At 31.8% G+C, this 24,552-nt stretch overlaps 5 protein-coding genes across 17 annotated transcripts; 3 read left to right on the forward strand and 2 right to left on the reverse strand.

Annotated features, from left to right (window-relative positions):
- Window positions 1–352: 352 nt before the first annotated feature.
- On the forward strand, window positions 353–2,695 carry LOC118447108 (uncharacterized). The gene is made up of 6 exons (XM_035878616.2): window positions 353–569; window positions 754–1,093; window positions 1,163–1,323; window positions 1,392–2,042; window positions 2,167–2,420; window positions 2,557–2,695. The coding sequence occupies exons 1-6, from the start codon at window positions 552–554 to the stop codon at window positions 2,669–2,671; spliced, it is 1,539 nt and encodes a 512-aa protein (XP_035734509.1). The 5' UTR covers window positions 353–551; the 3' UTR covers window positions 2,672–2,695.
- LOC118447107 (putative phosphorylase b kinase regulatory subunit beta) lies at window positions 2,554–8,981 on the reverse strand. 2 transcript variants are annotated; one of them, XM_035878614.2, is made up of 20 exons: window positions 8,266–8,981; window positions 8,064–8,182; window positions 7,842–7,977; window positions 7,559–7,766; window positions 7,115–7,471; window positions 6,821–7,018; window positions 6,594–6,732; window positions 6,244–6,524; window positions 6,114–6,128; window positions 5,461–5,691; window positions 5,216–5,403; window positions 5,006–5,121; window positions 4,752–4,894; window positions 4,559–4,691; window positions 4,309–4,451; window positions 4,040–4,242; window positions 3,787–3,924; window positions 3,476–3,716; window positions 3,250–3,357; window positions 2,554–3,135 (listed from the first exon to the last, which is right to left on the reverse strand). In XM_035878614.2, exons 1-20 carry the CDS (start codon window positions 8,301–8,303, stop codon window positions 2,959–2,961), a joined length of 3,312 nt encoding a protein of 1,103 aa, XP_035734507.1. In that variant the 5' UTR covers window positions 8,304–8,981; the 3' UTR covers window positions 2,554–2,958. The 2 variants fall into 2 exon arrangements, with proteins under 2 accessions (XP_035734507.1, XP_035734508.1); XM_035878615.2 differs by lacking the exon at window positions 6,114–6,128.
- Window positions 8,982–9,065: 84 nt separating this feature from the next.
- Trp1 (translocation protein 1) lies at window positions 9,066–11,359 on the forward strand. The gene is made up of 5 exons (XM_035878694.2): window positions 9,066–9,172; window positions 9,675–10,124; window positions 10,199–10,546; window positions 10,629–10,732; window positions 10,810–11,359. Exons 1-5 carry the CDS (start codon window positions 9,137–9,139, stop codon window positions 10,985–10,987), a joined length of 1,116 nt encoding a protein of 371 aa, XP_035734587.1. The 5' UTR covers window positions 9,066–9,136; the 3' UTR covers window positions 10,988–11,359.
- Window positions 11,360–11,559: 200 nt separating this feature from the next.
- LOC118447146 (tetratricopeptide repeat protein 36-like) lies at window positions 11,560–12,923 on the reverse strand. Its single transcript, XM_035878704.2, has 3 exons — window positions 12,732–12,923; window positions 12,463–12,660; window positions 11,560–12,296 (listed from the first exon to the last, which is right to left on the reverse strand). Exons 1-3 carry the CDS (start codon window positions 12,829–12,831, stop codon window positions 12,046–12,048), a joined length of 549 nt encoding a protein of 182 aa, XP_035734597.2. The 5' UTR covers window positions 12,832–12,923; the 3' UTR covers window positions 11,560–12,045.
- A 14-nt stretch (window positions 12,924–12,937) lies between these two features.
- On the forward strand, window positions 12,938–24,450 carry LOC118447131 (uncharacterized). Of its 12 annotated transcripts, none has more exons than XM_085656724.1 (11): window positions 12,938–13,386; window positions 13,538–14,095; window positions 14,194–14,344; window positions 14,579–14,676; window positions 18,853–19,338; window positions 20,331–20,564; window positions 21,073–21,230; window positions 21,357–21,757; window positions 22,029–22,106; window positions 23,940–23,978; window positions 24,053–24,450. In XM_085656724.1, exons 5-11 carry the CDS (start codon window positions 18,967–18,969, stop codon window positions 24,136–24,138), a joined length of 1,368 nt encoding a protein of 455 aa, XP_085512850.1. In that variant the 5' UTR covers window positions 12,938–13,386; window positions 13,538–14,095; window positions 14,194–14,344; window positions 14,579–14,676; window positions 18,853–18,966; the 3' UTR covers window positions 24,139–24,450. The 12 variants fall into 12 exon arrangements, with proteins under 12 accessions (XP_085512850.1, XP_085512844.1, XP_085512843.1 ...); XM_085656718.1 differs by having other exon boundaries at window positions 13,538–13,647; window positions 13,703–14,095; window positions 23,940–24,448; XM_085656717.1 differs by having other exon boundaries at window positions 13,538–13,647; window positions 13,808–14,095; window positions 23,940–24,448.
- The last annotated feature ends 102 nt before the right edge of the window (window positions 24,451–24,552 follow it).

Here is a 24,552-nt window from a genome sequence, read left to right on the forward strand (position 1 = left end):
TTAATTTTAATATTGAAAAAAATTTGAAAGAAAAGTATTAAATTTAGAATGTACCTTTTAAAATCTATAAAATTATTAATTAATTTTTAAACATATTCAATATATTTATTAAAATCGTCAAATATATGACACATTTTCAATATTATATATATATATATATATATATTATCGAAGTTATGAGTTTGTGCTCACTTTATTTCATTAATTTCATGATTTTCGAATGAGGCTTGTGTTTTAAAGTTGCCTCTGGTCGGTAACCATTAAAATCATACATATCAGTCGGTAAGTTGACTTTAGTTCCCAGGAATGCCGCTACGAGGACAGAATTTGTTCTAGAGTATACCTCTCGTCTTTCTCTATTTACTACGTCAATTTCGTGATCCATAACAGTCTGTAATGATCCGTGTTCTAAAAGTGTCTACTGCAGTCGAATGTGGTTAAGAGAACGTTTGTTTTATTTGTGTCAATGATATATAATAAATTTCTATTGAGAATTTTATAATTTTAATGTACATTTAAAAATCGTTTACTATAAATAAAATAAAAACAAAATGGGTGGTGGAGATCTGGTATGTATGTTTTATTTCTTTTCTTTTTTTTTCAAGTGAAATTAACCGTTGTACGCGTATATATATATGTGTGTGTGTGTGTGTGTATGTATAAATAATCGATTTTAAGTTTAATTAACAATTATAATTACATATCGTATTTTATATCAATCTCATAATCATTAAATCATATAAATTAACCTAGAATTTGAAGAAATCATGGCATCCATCTACTATGAAGAATATGGAAAAAGTATGGAAAGCCGAACAAGAAAAGAATCAAGAGAAAAAAAGAATAGCAGAATTAAAGAGAGAAATAGCAATGGAAAGAGACAGAGAAGACATGACAAAATATGCTATGGAGCAAGGTGTTATAGAAAAAAAAGATGATAAAAAATTAGATTGGATGTATAAAGGTCCAAACGAAATGGTAAATAGAGAAGAATATTTACTTGGTCGTCCAATTGACAAATCTTTTGAACAAGTAGCACAAGCACAAAAAGATACAGATTTAAATCGCGCACCAAAAAATCATGTCGAATATGGTTCGTATAATTTATTTCTATCGCCTTTCACTCTTGATCCTATTAATTAATATTAATTTATGATTTTAGAATGTATTCCGCCTTCTTTACGTTTTTTTTCTGGAAACGAGCAAGTTGATCTAGCAAGGAAGATGCAAGAAGATCCATTGTACGCTATAAAAAAGAAAGAAATGGAAACAAGAAGTCAGTTGTTAAAAAATCCAGTCAAGCTAAAAAAAATTAAAGAGTTGGTAAGTATAAGTATTGTTAAATCCTTAATTATTGTCTTTGCAATTATTATAATTTCATTTTTTTACAGTTAGAACAACAAACAAAGAAAAAAGAAACAAAGAAAAAAAGCAAGAAGAAGAAATCAACGAATAATACGGATAATAGTGATGACGAAACTGAATTGGATAATTTATTAGCTGCAAAATACAAACAACTGAAGGATAAAATTAGTGAAAAACATTTGATGAAGTCTATGAAAAAAATTAAACATAAGAAAAGGAAAAAGTCTAAGAAAGTCAGTAGCGATTCTGAAAGTGACAGTAACAGTGAAAGTGATAGCGATAACGAAAGCAGTAATAGTGACAGCGATAGTAGTAGTACTAGCAGTAGTAGTACTAACGAATTAGTTAAACGTAAGAAACGAAAACGAAGTCACAAAAAGAGGAGCAGTAGTAATGACAGTGGAACAATGCATAGAAAAAGAAATAAAAAGAAAGATAATGAAAAAAAGGAAAAGCATACAAAGTCAAGTACATACAAAAGTGATGAAGAAGATGGCAAAAAATTACTTAATAGAAGTAACAACGCATATTATACAAAATCGGATAGAACATTCAAAAAAGAAAAAGAATATCAGTATAGAAGAAATACAGTGCATAAAGAAGATAGCAGCTATAAAGATAATGAAAACAATAAGAAGAGATATAAAGAAAGGCCTTCAGTAGAGAAATACTTTAATGTATATATATACATACATATATATAATATTAATTTGTACATGATATATATAATTTAATAGTTTTTACAATTATTTCCGATAAAAAAAAATTATTTATCCATACTTATATATTTCTATATTACAGGAAAGCCATAAAAGAAAATCGCATCACTTCTCTTATAATTTACCTCAAAGAAGAATTAATGAAGATAGGAAAACTGAACAGAAATGGGTTCCAAAAAAGAAGCTTTCAGAAGAAGAAAAGGAAAAACGTAGACAGGAAATGATGGAAAATGCAACATGGCGAAATAAAGAACGAGAACGAAATATAAAGCAGTATCATGAAGAAGAAAGGAAAGAATTATCAAACGAAAAAATATATAATAGAGATTTTATTAGGTAGGATATTAATCTTTCTTTCTTTATACAATTATACATTAGAATATATCTCTGATATATATATACATACACATATATATATGTGTGTATTTATGTATATATATATATATATATATTTTTTATTTTTATAACATAGGAAGCAATTAGTTGCTGCAGCCGAAGTGGGTACAGTTGCATCAAGGATTAAATCTAATATAAACAATATACAACGTTCTTGCAGAGCAATGGATACAAATTTCGCGAAGCGATGAGTCATTTAGTTAAGCCCACTTGTACAGTTAATATGTAGGAATTCAAGAATGACACGGTAAATTCTCAGATCTTTTTTTATACATTTTGTATAGAAAATAAAATATACGTAATGGATCTTTACCAAGATGACTACACATAAATATTATTACACAATCTTTTGTACCATATACAAATATATATATATATGCATATATATATACACATTTTTAAATTCAATTTCATCATATATGTTGTACTTTGAATCTATTAGAATATATCTTATCAGGAAGTAAATTAGAAAGTATATTTATGTAATTTTGCACATTTCACGAGATTCAAAATTATCTTTCGCATCCATGATAGTAGTTACACGACCAATCGTAAGAACATTATTTACGACTGCTCTAGCCAGGTAACCAGTAGTTACCGAATAATGTGCAGAAAAGAATGGTGTGAAGTCGTCTGTTCTCTCTAAATTTTGATCCTATATTAAACAAACATATTATATATTCTTATATGAATGAAATATATATTCATCACATGATGAATATAACATGTATAGTGAGAGATTTTTAATAAAACAAAAAGTTGTACATACCTTGGAATACATAACAAAGCTATCCTCAACAAGTTTATTTAGATTTAATTGTTTTTGGAAACTAAGCTCTGGATTTCTTAATAAAATTATTGACACTATATTAAGCAACTGTAAACAAATTAGATATAAAATGATATCATAATTTTTAGATTTGCCTAAAAGTTTTTTACTCTTTTGCTTCTAAATAAAAAATAAAAGTGCAAATCTATGATCAATTAAATATTACCTCTACTATAATTTGACGATATTCCGGTAATTGTATATGATGAAGGAGAGATTCTACGAGCAAAGCAAAAGTTAACTCTGATCGTGTCATGTTAGAAAGCGTTGGTTGCTGTGGCAATTCGCGTCCATTAACACATATACCTCCAGGACAACGCATTAAAACTTCCCATACTTGATTATAAAAGTGTGTAGGTACTCTACATAAACTTCCTTCAATTTTCCTTCGTCCAAGTACAGTAAGCCTATTGCAAAAGAAAATATTACAATTGAAAAATTCCATAAAGGTTTTGTAAGAAAATCACATTGGTATACTTTTCTGAACTGGCCCAATTCTTAACAGTCAATACTTTAATCAGGAACTGTCTAATTTGATAGGGGCTGTAGTTTTCAATTGGCTCAGGATTTTTTACAAACATTTCTAAATAAAGCTTCATTGCTTCCAAAACCCACCTAATCGTATATAAATTTCATACGTATTTATATTACATTACAAATAATAATAATAATAATAATAATAATAATAAAAATAATAGCAAAAATTATAGAAACTAAATAGTATAAATACCCAATACGAATTTTCAATATTCCTTTAAACATTTCTGGATTTGTTCCAATAAGTCTACCACAATACAATAATACCTCCTGTTGAAGTACAGCTTGTATTACATTGTGAGGTTGAATTGTAGAATACATAACAGATTGAATTTCTGCAGGTGTCATAGGTTTATCAAATACAGTTTCTTCATAGCCAATAACTCCAACAGTTATCTAGATAATAAAAAATACACTTGTATGTGAAAAATTAATAATACTAAATTCGAGGACATATATTACCTGTTTCCCTTTAACAAGTACACCAGTAATAAAAGGACTTATACTATCAACAGTGTGATTTAATAAACTACTACAATAACGAACAGCCATCCAATATCTAAGACATCCTGCTTGCTGATATAGTGTTCTTAAATAATCACCAACTATAAAATTTATGATTAATTTTATTGAAATATTATATACTCGATCTCTATATTAAATCTATATGAGACTTGCACAATTTTCTAACTATATAAATCCAAATATATACCTGTTGTTCCATTAATCTCATAATTGATACCTTCTCTTTTTAATAGAACACCATAGAGCTGACACTTTACATATAACCCATCACAATTGCGAATTTCATTTAATACATTGTGCAAAGGCTCGTGCATAAAATACTGAAAATGCAATAAATGCAATAAATAATGATTAGATCAATATCGTTTGTATATACATACGGAATAATTTTTTATATCTTCGGAATAAGTCAAAGCTCTTGGAACATCAGTGAGACTTTGATAACCAATATAATCGTGTTGTAACTGTTTGAATTGAGTAAGTTCAAGATCAGTTTCCATAGAATTTACAAAATCCAAATGTTCTATAAATTAAAAAAAAAAAAAAAAAAAAAAAAAGAAAAAAAAACAAGAATTTTATGTTTCTGATGTGTCAATTGTATGCAATATATAAAATAGATATCACCACACATTACCAATACAAGAGGATGAAATTAAATTTTGCAATCGTCCAATGCGTACTTTTGTTTTATCACAATATCCTTTCTTTAACATTGCAAATAAGTCCAACATTTCTTTAAATTGTGGATCTCTAGATAACAAAACAAAAAAAAAACAATTATAATTATATATGTATATAAACTGTATCATATTGTTATGTAAAAATTAACAGTGTTGATAGGTACCTCATATGTTCTTCTCTTATTAGAAGACATACAGTCGGACGACCAGAAAGTCGCCAATATTTACCGACGAATTGAAGTTCTGTTTTAATATCATCAATTAACAAAGCCATATCTCTGTATAGATAAAATTCAGATACTTCAAATATGAGTGGATAACAAAGTACCGTCATACCGCACACCCTATACACCTGTATATGCACCATTTAGACATAGAAATATTTTACTTTAATGTATATCATACATACCTTACTTGTACCTAGAGAACCAATAGGTCTAACTGGACGTCCTTGAAGATGTAATTTCTTATTTACTCCAAGCTTTTGATAGACTTTTATTAATTGAGTTGAAGATAAAATTTGTACTGGTTCTACTTCATGTGGAGTTTGTGTTTGAATACCGTAAGTTGCCATCATAGCTTGTAATCTCATAGATTCCGCAATTAGAACGATTTGTACTACAAGATCAGCATGAGTGCCCTAGAGGAAAAAACAATATACGTATATATCTATTGGAAAATATATCACGTAATATATTACATAATTATATATGTAATATAAAAAACATATATAAATACCATTGTAAAGAGCTTAATAAAAAATTAAGTTTTTCTCAAACATTCTACTTACAAAATATATACAAATTAATTTACCATAACTTTTATAAATGAAAAAAAAAAAAAAAATAGCAGAATAATTGTAGTTTTGTGATACAAATTACTGCTATTTTTTGTTTACAAACTCATGCATATATTATAACATTAAAAAAAATATTATAATTTTTAATAGTTCATATTGATCATAAAAGATCAGATTATTTTCTAATAATACCAAACACAATACTATATTAAATGACATTTCTACTGTAATGTAACAGCAAGCATATAATATAATTTACTTACAATGGTGGGCTTTGCCTGCATGAAATGTAAGAAAATAATATATATAATTTCCTTCTCAATTAAAAATAACATTAACTGTTTTATTATGAATTACTATAACTATTCTTTGAACATACTTGTTATGTCTTACCTGAAAAGCAGAATATCTTCCAGCTCTTCTTGGTCTATTATATGAAGGCAAATAGCGACGAATAGGATCTAATTCATTGATATGTAATAAACCAGCAGTCAATAATTGTGAAATTATAAACATTGCTTGATTCCACAAATACATTGGTGATGCATCTGCATCTGTAGAATGCCTATATCCTCTGCCTTCATCACTAGGTATCCGATAAACACTACCAGGATCATTTCTTTCATTTTCTAAGTTTTCTTCTGGTACATAATAGTACATAGGTATTACAGGATCTATTTGAATTAAATAATATGTCAGTTAATTTTTTAATTTACTTTTATGTACATATTGTTTATAAATACCTCCATGAAGATCTTTATATATTCTACATTTTAATAAATTTTGATATTCTTCTACTTGTTCAGGTAACGTTTTAAAAACACCATCGATTATCATAAAAATATAAAAAAGTGGCCATTCACATTCAACATTATCAAATTCCTATTGAACAAATATGCTTTATTGTTTCTTGTATTATAATTTTATATTAAAATGTTAATACTAAATATGGCATATATATTTTACTTGCTTTGATTTCACCAGATTTGTAATAACGACGTTGTTTGTCTTCTAACACTGTTTTATAGCCATCTCGCCCAAATCTTTTAAATCCATAATTACCCTTGAGTCTACGAATTATATTTAATTTAGTTTCATTATATAATACTTCTTCATGTGTAGCAAAAGCAGGAAAGGATATTGTTGGTAACAAAGCAGCATCTACACTCTGGAAAAAAAAGAAAAGAAAAAAAAATTATAAATGGAAAATCAAAAGATATGAATAATATGAAAATATTTCATATAATTTGAGTATTTGATTTACCTTTGAACTTGATTCTCGCGGTAACATTGTTTCAAAAATACTACGATTACGATTATGAGCATCGATATCAACATATATCACAGACCAGGAAGCACCTTTTTCTCCAAACAAATTACAACCATTTATAGCTTCTAAAGCACTTTTTGCTATACCAATGGAACTTGCATGTATTTCAGGAGTCCCATCGTTATAACGACTTCCACGTTCCCACATTCCAAAATCTGGAGTTCTATATGCCCTTTCTACATAATATACAAGATTTTGTATGAAAGCTACTTCATCCTGAGTATATATAATTTGAAGTCCTGAAGAAATCATTTGTACTAAAAATATTAAATAGAGAGACACAATGTCAATCTAAAAAAAAAAATAATATATAATATATTAGAAAGAATTAATGTGAATTTGACAATATTTTGTATAAAATTAATATAAAAAATTCACTTGTAAATGATGATAATCTGTATCTTGAAGGATTTCATCCCCAGTATTTAAATGAAACTTGCAATGCAGAGCAAAACGATTTGATTGATTGCGTTTGAATAATTCTACTCTCGATGATTGTTTCATCCAACATTCTAAAATACCTCTCATACATTTTATTGCCGATTGACCAAGTTCATAAGACTTTCCACGATCGTCGTCTATACGTCTATGTAATAGAGTAAGATAAAATAATATAAATTATTATGGAAATAAAGAAAATATATGTTTTATTAATAAATACCGATATGCTTGATATAAACTCCATATTGCAGCAGCACAATAAATACTTTCACGTATACTTCCAATTACTTTATCAGTTGTGATTTGTGGAAATAATCCAGTTATACAACTTTGATAGCGAAGTAATTGTCGTTTCACTGAATAGAAGAAAAAATGATATATCTTTATATGAAGAAATCATATTAAATCTATTAATACTACAAATATATAAATATTTTCTTACCAATTCCATAATAAATATCTAGCTGTTTGACTGTATCCTCATAATTAGTAATTTTAAGGAACATATCCATATCAATATCAATGATACTGGCTTGACGTACATTTCTGATTTGAGAAAATCTGAAAGTTAAAAGAAAATTTCATTCAAAGATTTTCTTTTCGTTATATCAACGTTTTAAAGAAAAGAGAATATAAAAACAAACCTTTTTGCATTTGGTGATGTTATATTAAGAGAAGCCATTTTATTATAATATATGCACACAAAATATTTTTTAATATTAAATATAGTTTAGAAAATTTTCATTAAAAACAACATTATTTTTTTGTTTTATATAAAAAGAATATTACAATCTATTGTTATGTTTACTTTATTTTTATTCTTACGAAATCACTAGAGTTCTTATTTTTCAACGAAATTATATTTTAATTCTCTCTCTCTCTCTCTCTCTCTCTCTCTCTCTCTCTCTCTCTCTCTCTCTCCCTCTCCCCCCCTGTCACACTAACGAAACAGATTAAATAATTGAATAATTGATAGTTAATATTTTGTTTTCTCGTAAGTTGTAAGATTTATTCGAAAAAAATACTTATGATTAAAGGCCAGACAAAGGATTGTTCTGCTCTTATATGTTTTTAAAGCACAAAACTATACAGATCTATAGGTTATAAATAGAAGAATTGAAAATCATCTGACGTAACGTTGAATAAGTATAGAATTTGGCATAGAAAGCTTTGTTCAATGAATTTAAAAACGTCAGCATATCAAAAATTGAAAAACATCTATTACAGCTAAATTCATCGTAATCAAAAGTTTTATATAATTTTTCATCAGAAATAATTTAAATTTCTGTCGGATATTAAATAATTAATGTAATACATCATCATAAAAATTTATTTTATTGGAACGTCAATAACGTTAATAGTATGATCAAATGGGCGTAGAAGAAATATTAAATTGAACGAAGTAGAAGGAACTTCCTCTAATTTTCTCTTTTTTTTTTTTTTTTTTTTTTTTTTTTCTATAGCGTCTGTGACGGAAAGAGTTCAAATGCGCAAGTGCAAAGTTGGATTTACAACATGGTGGAACGTAGGAAAGGCAGAAAACGCAAAGATGTAAGCATCGCATATTCAATTACTTCCTACGATATGTTTTTGATGTCGCAATAGATTATTACTTGATTGGAATTATCTGCATTATTACTTATGTTTTTTTTTCTGTGCTTATTTTGAAATATCGTCTTTAGTACACGTGTCACGATTGATGTCTTCTTCTCAATTTTCAACAGTATTAAACAGGATGACGTAGATGGAATACATTTCTCGATATTTCCTATGCCTTTTTTATTATATACTTTTAATTTTGTACATGTTTTTACGATTTTTAATTGTAAAATATATATTTTGATATATATATACATATATATATATATATATACATGTGTATATATATATATTATGTATGTATATATGTATATGTGTGGAAAATAACAATTATTTTCTCGAAATATTTGAAAATATCTTATCATCTTCCTTTCCGGCTAATTTTTTTATGTGAAATGTAAATAATTATTACATCCTCAGTATACATTAAAAATACGTTTTATTTCTGAAATAGGAAATTTCAAGTTTAGATAATGAAATTGCTCAGGATAAACCATCGAAAGAAGAATATGCTGTAGCCAAGTGGATTCGTAACAATGTACCTTCCAAAAAGACTAAATTTGACAGAAATCATAATGTTGAATATTTCACTGGTACTCGTGCAGTCGATGCACTATTGGAAAACTCACCCTGGAGTAAGACTAGATTCGAGACTCGAGAACAAGTTACAAAATTTCTTGACATTATGTTGAGGCACAAGTTTTTCCATAGAGCTAAAAAAGTAGTAATATCTGAAGAGGAGCTTTGTAAAATTCGTGGTATTAAGAAGAAAATTAAAGAACCAAAGGAAGAGAAGAAGTCTAATGAAAAAGAAAAAGAAGATCTAAAGGAAAATAAGGATGCATCAAATAAAGATAATGAAGAGAAATCTGATGAACGAAAAGAAATTAAGAAGAAATCAAAAGTGAGTTATTATCCTTAGACAACATTAAAAATATTATATACCTTTTTAGATAGATCAATGTTTTATCGTTATAGGTGCGACTTGAAATGCATATGGAACAATATTTCGTAGATTGTAATGATGCTTACGTTTGGATATACGAACCAATACCAGTTTATTATTGGTTTTTTGGTACCTTGGTAGTATTAGGAGCAATTGGACTTTGTTTATTCCCGTTATGGCCCCTAACTATTCGTCAGGGAGTATATTATTTAAGCGTAGCTGCTGCTGGATTGCTTGTATTCATCCTTGCATTAACTATTCTTAGAATGATCGTATTCTGTCTTCTTTGGGTACCTACTCTTGGCAGGTGTCATTTTTGGTTATTACCCAATTTGATAGCAGACGTTGGCTTTTTCGCATCATTCTGGCCATTATATCAGGTAAATTTTCATTTGCTAAATGATGAATTCTTATAGAATTATAAAATGTAAAATAATTATATGGTATTTTGTTACTTCTTAGTATGAATATTATGGTGCTTCAAATGAAAGCGATAAAAGAGGTAGTAAAAAGAAAAAGAAGAAGGACAAAGATTCTGATACTGAAGAAGCCCCTAGTACGTCTACGTAAGTAAATGGATAAAAAAAGGTTATTTTATAATCTTGAATATTAGAAATACTTTTATTGTTATTTTTGTTTATAGCGAAGATAGATCTAATATGGAAGAATTACCAAAGGATGAGACAAACAGAATCGAAGAGATTTCTAATGGAGACAATAAGAAAGTTTCTGTTAGCGAATCAGCAGAAGGTTCTGAGGGTAGTGAAGAAGGTTCAGAAAGTGAAAAATCAAATACAGGTCGTGATTTTGTAATGGTATAAAACATATATTGTGGCATTAATTATCTCCATGTTCATTTGAACAAGTAAAAATTAATTCGATGATTAATCGTTAAAATTGACATATGCTTTTATGTACATTACTAATGCATAACTGTCAAATAATCAGGTTATTATAATTAATTTGATAATTTGAGGGACGGGAAAAGATGTTAATGTCAAAGTACTATGGAAAAAGTGAAAATATCTTTTGGTGTACAATCCATTTCTTAATAGATAAAAAAACAAACAAAAAATATCAGACGGATATACTTGTACCAGAAATTCTGCATTTTGTGCATTTAGGATATTGCAGATGGACAAATAAAAAATTTGTCTGCATTTTGTACGAAGAGAATTTATTGTTGAAGATAGTGTGGAATATGTAATATCAGAATATTATATCGCTTTCTCGCGATGATTTAACTTTCTTTATATATATATATATATATATAACAATATATATATATATATATATATATTGTTTGTAAGTTATAAAAAGTAAAGTGTTATAAACGTGTTTTACTACGTTATTAGAAGTACTTAATCAATAATTGAAAATATTGGATTAAAAGGAATGCAATAAATTTTCTTCTTTACTGTTGTACCTTTCTATTTCATAAAATACAATAGTTGGAAGAATGAAACTCGTGTGCGTGGAACTCTAATATTTTCATAATTGTTCATCGAAAGTATTTGCGATTTCTTCTTTCTAGTAGATCAGAAATTGTCTTTTTAAAGGTGCGTATATTGCACGTTTAATACGATAGAATGTAATTTATATTTTTATTGAAGATTCCAATGATAATTATTTTGTGTAATCATTATTATTAATGTGGATATATCAATTGGATCATTGTAGGCGCATGATTCATAAATCTATATTCAAATAAAGGGTAACAATGAAGAGAATCACGTTAATGACGATTGATCAGTATAAAAAAAAGAGAAGATTTATAATTTCATTTAAAACTTTTGTATAATTTAATATATCATTTCTCATTTAACATGTCATTTTCACAGATCTGATCCTTCTGTTATTAGAATTAGCGACGATATCGTCAATGACGAGTGGATTTCAGAATAATTTCACGTAACATAGCATTACACATAGCTGCATAAGGATTTAAAGAAACGAGCTGTGATTTGGCAAAGCTCGAACCAGCTTCGGCTGCCAGCGTAAAATCTTCTTTAGCTTTTTGATCCTCCTTCATGTAACGATACAATATTCCACGTTGGCAAAGCGCCTGAATGCCTGCTTTTCCTTTTCCTTGGCTAAGTTTAACTGCCATATGCAGATCCTCTAATGCTTCTATGAAAGGTGTAAGTTCCGAATATTACATCATACGTTTTATCATTAGCAATTATTATTTTCTTTTTATCAATAGATATGCGCAATATCGTTATGTCACAGTATTTCCTAGTATATTGAATCGTTTTTCTTTTTTTTTATGTCAAATAATAAATTATTCCATTACCATTATCACGACCAGCTAAACGAAATGCTTGAGCTCTATCATTCAAAATGGATGGGGAAGAAGGTGCTTTCTTTAAAGCTTCCTCAAATAAACGAAAAGATTCATCAAAATTTTCGGACTCTGCGTGAGATATAGCCTGTTTCAAGATATCCCAAATGTTCTCGGGTAAAGCATCTCTTTCGTTTTGATTCAATGCGTCTGAAAAAATACATAAAGAGATTGTAAGAAGTCGCAACATTTAAAAAGGACAAAAAAAAAGAACTACGTACCAGGATCATTATTTTCTGAAAAATCAATCGATCCATGCGCTTGAATTGGATCAAATATTACGTTTAAGACGACACGATCACGTTCGCTCAATCGCTCCATTTCTACTGAATATCTAAGATATTCTATTTTTCTTTGGTATTGGTAGAAAACTCGTTTCTGCTTATCACGAATGAATTAACTTGTTTCCAAAGCGACACCATACCGAATGCGTCATTATTTAAATTATACCGGTTATTTTACATAAAGGTGTGATATGTATAATATAATGTTAAAAACGTATTAGTTTTAGGAGCTCCAATGCTTTGAAATTTGTTTGTCATTATTCGTTGTAATAAATTTACCGGTTTCACATGGAAAATTTTAAAAGGAAGTAGATAATTAGGATTTTAAAAAGAAAAAGAAGTAGAAGCTCGATGCATACGACACGATAAAGATCTTTTTTCTCGGATATGCAAATTTATCGGTTGTACTGTTAAACAGCTATTTTGTTCATTTAACGTTCTCACGTTTCCCACGAAGCGAAGATATAAGCGCGCTAAGAAAACTTTTGCATCACGGAAGCCGACGCACGTTGCATTTATCAACTACGAAGCTCTTGGATTCTCGTTTCTCATTTAGAAAATAGACTTGTCATTCTGTTTGCTTTCAACTTCCGTGAGTTTATCGAATTATTAGATACTTCTTAAGTAACATATTACATATTGATTAAATTATTAGATACTTCTTAACTAAAATATTACATATCGATTAATTTCTTTTTTTAATAATTTGATTTTAATTTTTTTTTTTTTTTTTTTTTTTAAAGAAATCATCAATTATGTATGAAAGGTGAAATACATTAGATCGTTATTAGAAATTCTGTTGGAAAAGTTCCTGTATTTAACTAAGAATAAATTTGAAGGAATAGGACCGCAGGTAAAAGATTCTTTTTGTTATTCGTAAGAGCGAAGATGTATCTGGTGGTCCTTAGGTTGCATAGTACACATGGTACTATGCGGGGAGGGCTCCGTCACGAAGGCGAAGTTAACTGCCCATAACTCATAGCCGACATATAATAAATATCGTTACTCCATAGTGAGCACACGTGGACTTTCGCGAAGTGGTTTATAAGCATATATGAAACGTACGTGAAGCATGGAGGGACCTCACGTATATTCTGTGTATAACGTCGACCGAACATAAACGTTCGGCGGTATGTGTCTACGCCTTTTCGCCTTGCTTGTTCGATGGAGAAGATTCTTCTTAGATTTTTCGCGCTTAAGCTTTTGCCCTTTAACGGCCAAGCTCGTCAACGAAGGGTGATATCTCATGGACGAGTAACGTTATATTTTTCTTGGAATTTTTAAATGATCAGGATAAAAGCGTACGTCTTTCTTCTTTCTTTTTTTTTTTCTTTTCCTTTTTTTATATTATCAGCCCTCGTTATAATTCCTTTTATTAATTTCATTTTATTTTTTGTAGAGGAATGTGTCCTGTCGACCAACAAAACGAAAAAAAAGAAAAAAAATAAAGATCGTGCAAGAGGACGAACCCTTGAAATAAGGATAAGAAAAAATATCCTGCGTGACCGACCGCCGCAGTTTGTGGTTACAATAAACAAGGAAGAAAAAAGGTGCATCTCTGTCTCTCTCTCTCTCTCTCTCTCTCTCTCTCTCTCTCTCTTTCTCACTACGTGCATACGTTCGTCTTCTATTTCTCTCTCTCTCTCTCTCTCTCTGTCTCTCTCTTTCTCTCTTTGCAGAGTTAGCTCCTATCTCCTTCCAACTCTTCTCCCTTCGCCCTTTGCGCATATGTACCTTACGCCGAGTGCAGACAACCGGATTTATATTCAAATGAATCGCCGTAGAAGGGTCGACTTATCAACGTATCGCGGTCGATGAAGCAAAAAGACAAAAGGAGCAAAGGGAGTCTCAGAGTTTCAAGAATAAAAATAATATATGCAAGGTTCGTATTTTTATTTTTTTTTTCTTTTTTTTTCGTTTTTTCTTTTGCTTTTCTTCTTTCTTTCTTTTTTCTTTCTTTCTTTCTTTCTTTCTTCTTTTTTATTTTGAAATTAGACACATAGATTTTTATCACGATAAATCCTAAAATGTCATTTATTTATGTATAAGTATATTTATTTTCATAATTTTGATACATTTTCATTTTAATTTAAGTTAAAAGAAAGTTAAAAAGTTAAAAAAAAAAGAAAAATTTGCGTGAAACAAGACTCGGCAGTATTAATCTTCTCAGTATCAGTAAAGTAATACTAAGTTTGAAAGTTGCGGAATAGTTGGATGGATTTTCGTTCGACTTGTAAATCTATCATTGTTTTTCGAGATCAGAATTATTGGTACGACGATATTCTCCGTTCGTCCTGGTACATACATGACTTTATTTAGCTTTAGTTCGTCGAAACCGGTTACAAGCGAATGCTCCTCTCTCTCTCTCTCTTTCTCTCTTTCTCTCTCTTTCTCTCTTTTTCTTTCTCTCTTTCAAGCATCGAGCTCGCCAGTCCCCAATACCATGGCGCAACTCAGAGATTTGGTGTACAACCAGCGAGTTTTCGGCTTTGCGTACCAGCTCCGTGGAATTTCACGCGAGAAAGAAAAAGAGAGAATAACTTGTGCCGACCGAACTCATACCATCGAGAACACTTTATTTTTCTAAAATATTTTCGATTCAATACAGTCTCTCGTTTATTATATTATTAGGGATATAATAATTTTTCAAACGTTTCTTTATGCAAAGAAAAAAAAATATGTATATACACACACACACACACATATATATATATATATACACGTATATATATAATGTATATTTATATATAAATGTATAATAAATAAGTTTCGTTTTCGTAAGACACGAATCAAAATCAATTTGTCTTTATATTTTCAATTTTTTTTTCTCAATTATTCAAGGACATATAAGAATAAATGGAAATCCTGAATTTCTTTAATCATATCTAACTTTTTTTCGAAGTTTGTAAAGCTTATGTCTAAATTCTTTCTTTTTACGTCGACGTGAAAGGGAAACGATTTACCGTACCTTACATTAGATCGCGTGGGTAGCTTGCGTCATTAAGCACGGTACTATACGGTACAAGAATGACTTTGGCTTTGGTGGAGAAAGTGACCGGGTGTGGCTTTGCATTGCTCTTCGAAATTATTGTATACTTCTCGAAGGGATCGTTTTTGGATATTGAATAATAATTCGTTTAAATATTTTCATCGTCGTGCTTTCAAATTACATATCTAATAACAACGTTTTTAATCGTAATATTATAAACCTTAATTCGTTAATAGAGAGAAATAGAATATAATTATAAATTTAATGCAAATTTTAATTAAAAAAAAAAAAAAAGAAAAACATTTGTCTCAAGGATGTTTTAAGAAGAAATATATTTGTAGCCTTTTTATTTCTGATACAAAAAATATTATCAAATTTATGAAAACATATGTATGCAATTTTTGAGCTTTGAAACATCCTGTACCATGGTATCACGAAGTCGAGACCCGTACCGATGTGCAAACGGTTTGTCCGGTTTTCGAGACAAAGGGTTCGTCGAACTCCGGAGTGCAGGGTTCGATCGGCAGAGCTACCGAATGTCTCCTTACGAGTAAGATCGTCGATCTATGACGTGAACGCACCCACGTACATATATCGACTCTAGCATACATATAAGTTTGTTACGAGAATGAAAGGAAACGTACCGCTATGTCGCATCCTCGAGATTTGACCTCAAAGGGAATCGTTAAAAAGATGCAACGGTCGGTTCTTCATTTTATTTTTGTTTGTTTGTATTTTTTATCTCCTTTTTTCTTTCTCTCTCTTTTTTTCTTTTTTTTTTTTTTTTTTTTTTTCTTTTTTATTTGAATCAAAGAGATCGCGTATGCAGAGCTATTTATCTGACGAGGAAAAATGGTAATCAGAAGGAAGTACTAGAAATGACGAAGAATTAATGACTTTTCACGTTCTAATAGAGATATGACGATGAATGAAAAGTTCGAACTTGAAATTGCTTCTGGTAATATTCTTTGAATTTGTCCAAATGTTATTTTAATTATTTACTTTTTTCTTTTTCTTTGTTTTTTTTTTTTTTTTTTTTTTTCAATCTTACCTCGCCTACGATTATTGAAAGGGCGTCCTGTCAACTTTTTGCTATGGAATTTCGACTGTCCACGTCGTCGTTCGAAGTCACAGAGTTCGTTAAACGCAACTTCGATCGTTCTCCATCCTTCTCCTCCCCCTCTTTCTCCATCGTTTCTTCCTCTTTCTTCTTCTTCGTCGTTTCTTGCTTCGAGCCGAGACGAACCTTTGGCCATTGTTAATACTTTTTCGAGGTTATTACATGTCCGATATGTAAATGCATCGGCGAAGTCCGGTCCTCGACATCGGAGGACCAACTCCTCTCGCTCTCTTTCTCCTACTATGTCTCTCTTTCTCTTAAGCTCCTTTATTCCTCACACAGTATTCTCTCTTTTCTTTACAGGGACGCAGCCGATCCCACCGCTTTCAGTGAAAGTAAATACAGTGTGTATAATTTTCAATTAAAAACAAAAAAAAAATAAAAAAAAGATAAAAAAAAATAAAAAAAAGTAAATAAATAAAAAAAAAAAAACAAGAAAATAAAATAAAATAAAGAAAAGAAAAAAATCCTAATCAATCTTAAATTGTACGCGCATCATCATTGGATCCTTAAAGATGTACATAAACGTGTAAAAAAAAGAAATAATTCTTTCGAGAAAGTCAATTGAACCGGCCTGATGATTTTGTTTAAGTGGATGGTTAGTTAGTAAAGAAAAAAAAAAAAAGAGAAAAAAAAAAAATAAAAGCGTTAACAAATTAAAAAATTTATTTATTGTATATTGTCTTGCCTTTGGCATTTCTTTTTAGATTCGTAGCATCCGATCCTGGTCCGCGGCACGACCATCACCACAACAGCACTACTACCACCACCACCACCACCACCATCACCTCCACCATCGCCATGCCATCGTCATCACCATCTCCCTGATTCCTCTGTAACGGATAGGCTTCACCTCCGCAGGACGGAACTCTAGTCCGCTTCCAGTTTCGCCCTCGAGAGTTCTTCGCGGTTTAGTAGGAACGTGCCTCTCGCAACGTGCACCTCGAGCTCCTCGATGCTCCACACTTCTTTATCAAATACGACGACTATTCTCTGGGCAAATTAAAATTATCAATTAAAATTTGTTTTAATTCGATCGTTAACAAAGGCCGAATTTTTTTATTCGCGTTGTTTTTCAATATTTGTTGGAAAAAAAAGCGCGGGAAGATTCGAAGAAGGATAGTTTCAAAGCTGAAAAGTGACTCGCAGAAAGAGGATGCACGTGGAAGTTTCTTCACGTTTTTTACGAAGGATGAGGAGAAGGGTCTGAGAGAGAGAGAGAGAGAGAGATAGAGAGAGATAGAGAGAAATAGACAGACAGACAGACAGAGACACAAAAAGAAAGAGAGAGAGAGAGAGGTTAAATATTACTTAAAAAATAAATTCGATTAATTCTATCTTCATTATTTTCTTTCAATCGCAATCAAGAAAAACGTTTCGTTACATCTGCACGCAGTTTCAACTTTTCCCTTAACTTTTTTTTTTATTTCCTTGACTTCGCTCCAGTCTACTTACGTTCGAACTTGTTCGACGATTATCGCCTTTAAAGATCGTTGAACGTTCCTGCGTATGTACTTTTTTACGGTTCGCTGTTAGGTCTTTCAAATCTCTATCCCATGATCTCTTTCCTGTCGTCTTATCATCGTGACCCGGTTATTGCAACGCATCCATCCTTAGCGATAGCGTGCGTTTAAGTATTTATCGTGAAAGCACGTTTATTCGTACCCTGGCTCATAAATTATAGAAGATTTAAGGCTCAAGGTAACAAGCATGTCAAATGCTAATTTCTTTGGCTTTATTTATCGGTATTACGAGACACGTGCTTTTCCATTTCCGTTTATTAAGGAAAACGTTTCTCGGGAAAATTATCGTTGTTTCAAAATCATAATGAAAATCAGTTTGATGAGAAAATGAAAAGGAAAGAGAGAGAGAGAGAGAGAGAGAGAGAGAGAGAGAGAAAGATAGAAAAAATAGGAAAGTATGTCAGTTCTGATTCTGATTATTTTTAGAAGTCGGAGAAGAAAAACATCCTGAGGAAAGAAAAGGCGATCCCTTATACGTAAGGATGCGAGTGCGTAGGAGAAGATACACGAAGCGGTGACGACACACGGATTTGTCTCGACATGAGGCTAAGTCCAATTTTTTTATCATGCGCCACGGCGAGCTGGCTCGGTCCTGCCGAGGCTATTCGAAGCCCTTCTTATTCGAAGGACTACGAATTATCAACAGAGTTCTTCCTGGTGCCGTCGGAGGATACGGCCGATAGAAATGGTTTAGCTAGCGTGGCTAGTGTTATCAGCGTGCCAGCACCCAATAGAACCGTATCCGTCTTCAGAATGCCAACGAGGAAGGGCCAAGAACGCGAAACCGAATCTACCAGGCCACCGAGCTCGCGTTTCCTTCTCAGACAACGACCTTGGGCTCTTCCCCTTGCAGCCCTAAGTGCCGCAGCGATGCTTCTTATGGCTGGTTTCGAGGTTTTCGTACTTCTCAAGGTTGGTCAATGCTCCAAACGGAAAATCAAATTAACATTTTATTATTCTACATTTATTTTTCTTTGTTTTTTTTTCTTTTTTTGTAATTTAAAGTAATTAAATAAAGTATCGGTATTTATCATTTTAAATCATCTTTGGATATAGACGAAAGAACATCGAGTTCTAAAGAAATAAGATTCTGACCGAGATTTTCCATTGATCCTAAACCATAGTTGTAATATACTATTTTCGATTGAATTTCTTCGACAAGCTCCGATAATCTAAGAGAATTTCGCCGAGACCTAGGCCTAGTTTGTTCAACGTTTCTCCGTACGACGTGTCTCGTCTAGGTTGCGTATTGCCACGCTCCATTGGGCCACGAGCAAACGAGTCGAGAAAGGCCGTGATAGTAAAACGAGTTTGTTCGCTATCACACGCGTGAGACGTAGACGCTCTATTATTATCATACCATTACTATCTCGTTACCGTTCTTGTCGTTAGAGGAAGTTGCCGATTACGCTTGCACTTTTACGGTTACTCGTTCAATCTCAACGAGCAATAATATAATTGTATGTATATACCGTATTTATGTATATATGTATATATATGTGTGTATATATGTGTATATATATATATATATATATATATATATATATATATATACATAATATATTCTTTATTATAATTAGAGAAATTAATCTACGCTCATCGGGAAAGATGATCTGATTTAATTTGCTTACGATTATGGCGCGTTCCTCCATATATAATCTGGAGCAAGACGGTAGCTACTTGTTTCATATTCGTTATTTACCTTACTCTGAATCACTCATAATGATTCGAATATCAAATCGAGATCGATGATAAAACGATCATATTACCATTAATTTAATCGAGAGGAAGGTTTTTTTTCTCTCTCTCTCTCTCTTTCTTTCTCTCTCTCTCTCTCTCTCTCTCTCTCTATCCTTATAAAAATATATTCCTCGTGAAAATAATATATTCATAATGTATTTCAGGCAAGAGCAGCAGCTCCAAACAGACGTCACTTGTTCCTAGGCCAAGCCCTTTTACTTGGTCTTTTTCTTTTGGCTGGACTCTCAGCTGCAGCTTCTCTCAGCCAAAATCCTCTTTCTTGTGCAGCCTTCAGACTAGTCGGTTTACCAGCGGCCCTCGTATTTGCGGCCCTTCTCGTCAAATGCGTCTTCCTTCTTTCATTGAACAGCGGTGTCTATTTACCAGCACCTTATCAAGTTAGTAATAATTATCAATGTATAATAATTAGTAATAATTATCAGAATATTTTTAATGTTTCCAAAAATTCAAAGATTTCCAGAGATAAATGGAAATTTGATTCTATTGGCAAAGATATATAATTTGTTATTGCGGTTTCGAGAAAGGTTTTTATATTTAAGAATATCAAAGAGATCCGGTCTTGTTTCTCGATCTGCGGTAAAGCGATCACGCGAGCGCTCGATATGAATGAAAAGCTTATTTGTAGTTGTGTATAGGCAACACGTATATACAATAGTGAGTTAATGTATAGAAACTCGTGGGACGACTTAGACCGTGAATACTCGGAATTTTTCACGTTCGGTCTGTGCCAACGATCAGGATGCCGATGGTATACGACTATTCGCGCAAAAGCAACGTGTAACTATCATTGACAGATTGGAAAGTATAATATCAACATATATGCACATATATATATATATATATGTATACACGCACAGTTGAATAATTCTTTTTACTTCACCGCAGGCTTTGGTACTGGTATTTGCTGTACTGGTACAAGTAGCTATCGTCGGCCAATGGTTTTATGGAGAACCACCCGCGGTTATACAAGTTCAAAATGTGGATCAGAATGGTCCTCTATTGGGTTGCAAAACTCCCCTCGGACAGACAGTGGCTTCCCTAGGGTAAACTTTTGAAATGTAACTTTTGGGCAGATACATACGTTAGACATACTTTAGAAATTATGAATATTACAAAAAAAAAAGAAAAAGAAACTATTGATTTTTCATTATTTTCATTTTTTATTTTAGATATCCAGGGATATTGTTAATAGCGGTTGCCTGTTTAGCCGTTCGAGCACGTGGCGTACGTGATAATAACAGGGAAGCTGCTTTTATCGGACTCGCCGTTGGTCTGTCATTGCCGATTTGGATATCAAGCGCAATTGGCTCTACAGTAGCCTCCTCCGAGAGCGATAAGGAGGCGTGGCTGGCCTACGGCCTCCTTACTACATCGTTCCTCGTTTTTTTGACGATGTTCCTGCCGAAGGGTCGACAATTGGCTGCACTTGGTCGTGAAGGACCTACAACCGTCATTCGAGATCGCGATGACGCACTCAGCTCTCTACCTGGCAGCGGTTACTCTCCTTCCTTTTTCCATTTTAAACCTGCTGAGACGTCCTTGAAGAGGAAGATGCACTATCACAGCGCTGGTACGTTAGAATAAATGAATTTCGACGATTTCACCCGATCCTTCGTAAATTTCTCTTGTTGCTTTGCACGCACGCTCGCGTTGCGCGATTACGTTTCTTTCTCAACTGCGATGAGTTTCCTTTCGATTCGCATCTACGATATCTGTTTCTACACGGTAAATTTAGACCTTAGGCATATCCGAAGTATAAACGAATTAATGGGCATTTGGAAAGGACGTAATCCGTTCGAAAGGAAAATATTGAGAATCACTTTCACACGTTTTCGCTGCAGATCGTGTCGCGCTGGTCTCATCGGGAATACCTGGTTGCAGCGCTTGCAGACACGGGGGAAGTCCAATATATTCCGATGGTAAGTCGTCGTGCGTTCAATTCTACAACAACGATTTGAAATGATCGTTTTGTCGTTTTTTTCATATCAACTTTTTTCCTCGTTCGATGCTCCTTCGATCAAGATTCTCTCGATTCATCATTTATCGAATATCTAAACCCAGGCATTCTTGGTATTTTTCGCTTGAGAGAAAATTCCATGATAAATTTACAACGCGTAGTAACGTGTAATAAAGTCGCTCTCGACGCCTTCAAGGCGACATGTCGCCTCTTCTTGCCGTGCATTTTTCTTCAACATAATTGGTTCCTCGTTTACGCTCTTGACTTCTCGCGACCTTCAACTCGTAGGGATCAAACCAAAGGGAAGAAAAATCTTGTGCGATGGCTAGGGATGCAAGAGAAAGAGAAGTAAACAGCAAAGAGAGACAGAGAGAGAAAGAGAGAGAGAGAGAGAGAGAGAGAGAGAGAGAGAGAGAGAGAAAGTTCCAAGACGAGGGTCAAGCACTTCTTCGGCGTTTAAAGGAAGAAGAGGGGAAAAAGGATACCGTTAGATCGGACGAACGACATCGTCGAATGGCCTGCAAGTTGCGCTTTCGCTCTTAAAAAAAAACAAAAAGGAATGATCATTTGTATATATGTATTAACATATTTTCCAATTTTAATTTCGCTCGATAATTTGGACTCGAGTCCGAATGAATTTGTTAACAAATGAAAATATTAACAATATAGTTATACTACTTGGATATGTAGATTCGTTTAAAATTCATTTCGATGATAATTATCCTTTTTTTTTGTCTCGATTAGTCAATAATTACATCAACGTTCTAAGTATTTTATTCAGGTCGAAAGCGTAAAACACAAACGAGAAGCTTCATAATGCGATACGTCTCTCTTTACCGTAATGTTCATTATTACGAGCAAGGCGTGGAATATACTGGAAATTACGACCTAAAGGTCACTAGCCCCTTGGCCATTCACTTAAACACATCAAACCCCTCTCGCACCTACTTCAGAGTTTTTATATGACTTTTTGTTTTCCTTTTTTTTTCCTTCTTTTTTGCTTGGCGAGGTGAAGGAACGGGGCGGAGCGGGGCGCGGAGAAGCGGCAAAAGGGTGGAGGGAGAGAACGAAATAATGAATCTTTTGATGAGACAGAACTGCGATTAAAAACCCGCATATAAGAGACAACGGATTAATCATAGACGATCATGATGCGAGTTCTTTGACAATGATACTTTAGAATCCTTTCAAAATGAATGACTTTGTTTTATTTGTTTTTTTCCTTGTTGATTTGGATTATAACGATATATATATATATATATATATATATATATATATATATGTATGTATGTATGTATATATACGTACGTATATATAATGAGAAATGTGGAATATTTATTATACTGTATACCCACGGAGGGACATATTACGAGCTATTGGAGAAGTATGAAATGACGTTTATGGTCAGCCGCATAAGTAGAACACTATTATCGATGTCAGACACCGATAAACCGCATTAATAAATTGTACTGTGATCTTTTACGTTGGTCATATTTTATTAAATATTTCTAGTTTATTAATACAACGAACAGAAGATTTTTTTTTTTTTTTTTTATTATAGAAGATCGATATTTTGGCAAATATTTCTAATATTTTTGTTTAACAAAATATATTTTATATTAAAAATTGATCTATACGTGTATGTGATCTGGATAAGTTCAATTATTTTTATTAAAAATCTTTGTGTATTTGAAGTTGATTATTTGATAATTTTTAAAATGGAGATATGCGCTGTATATTAGAAAATACTTGTACTACTTAAATAATATGTATGTTTTCTCTTCCTCATTTTCAGAGGTTCATGGACCGATGGAGACGTTTGTTCTACCGACCGGTATGTATTTAAGGCCGGAGGATGCTGGAAATCTCTACACGACTCTATCAGCGAATCCCAACGTATTTTTCCAGAGAGCTACGCACCCGGGGATGATGTATTGATCCCTTCTTTTAATCGACGCGAAAGAACTTTATTCAAATATTTGAATTTAATTTAACGAGAAGATCCGCGGCTTTATAATTCTTCGCGTTAGATTACGATCAATGATCGAGATAATTACATCGATTGTAAATATTTACGTTGCATTTAGTATTTGACAAATTTTGTCAATGTCTGGACGAAGAATAATATTGAACGTACGCCGAGTGATATGTTTGTGCGAATAAACATCTTTCTTTTATATAATATACAATTTTTTATATTACATTGTTTTTTCATAAAAAGTGAGCCACGAGTTTCGTACTATAAAATAATCATTTCAATTAATGACAAATGATGATAAACCATTGGATCATTCGATTTTATTAATTTTTAAAAAATTAATTTTATATTTTTGACGGATGAGTGAAAAATTAATAAACTATTTTACTCGTCGATCGTTATGAGACAGAAAGCATTGATTTTTTTTCTT

Source organism: Vespa mandarinia, chromosome 4 (genome assembly GCF_050613455.1).
Source record: "Vespa mandarinia isolate Hongniang chromosome 4, ASM5061345v1, whole genome shotgun sequence".
NCBI classification, from domain to species: Eukaryota; Metazoa; Arthropoda; class Insecta; order Hymenoptera; family Vespidae; genus Vespa; species Vespa mandarinia.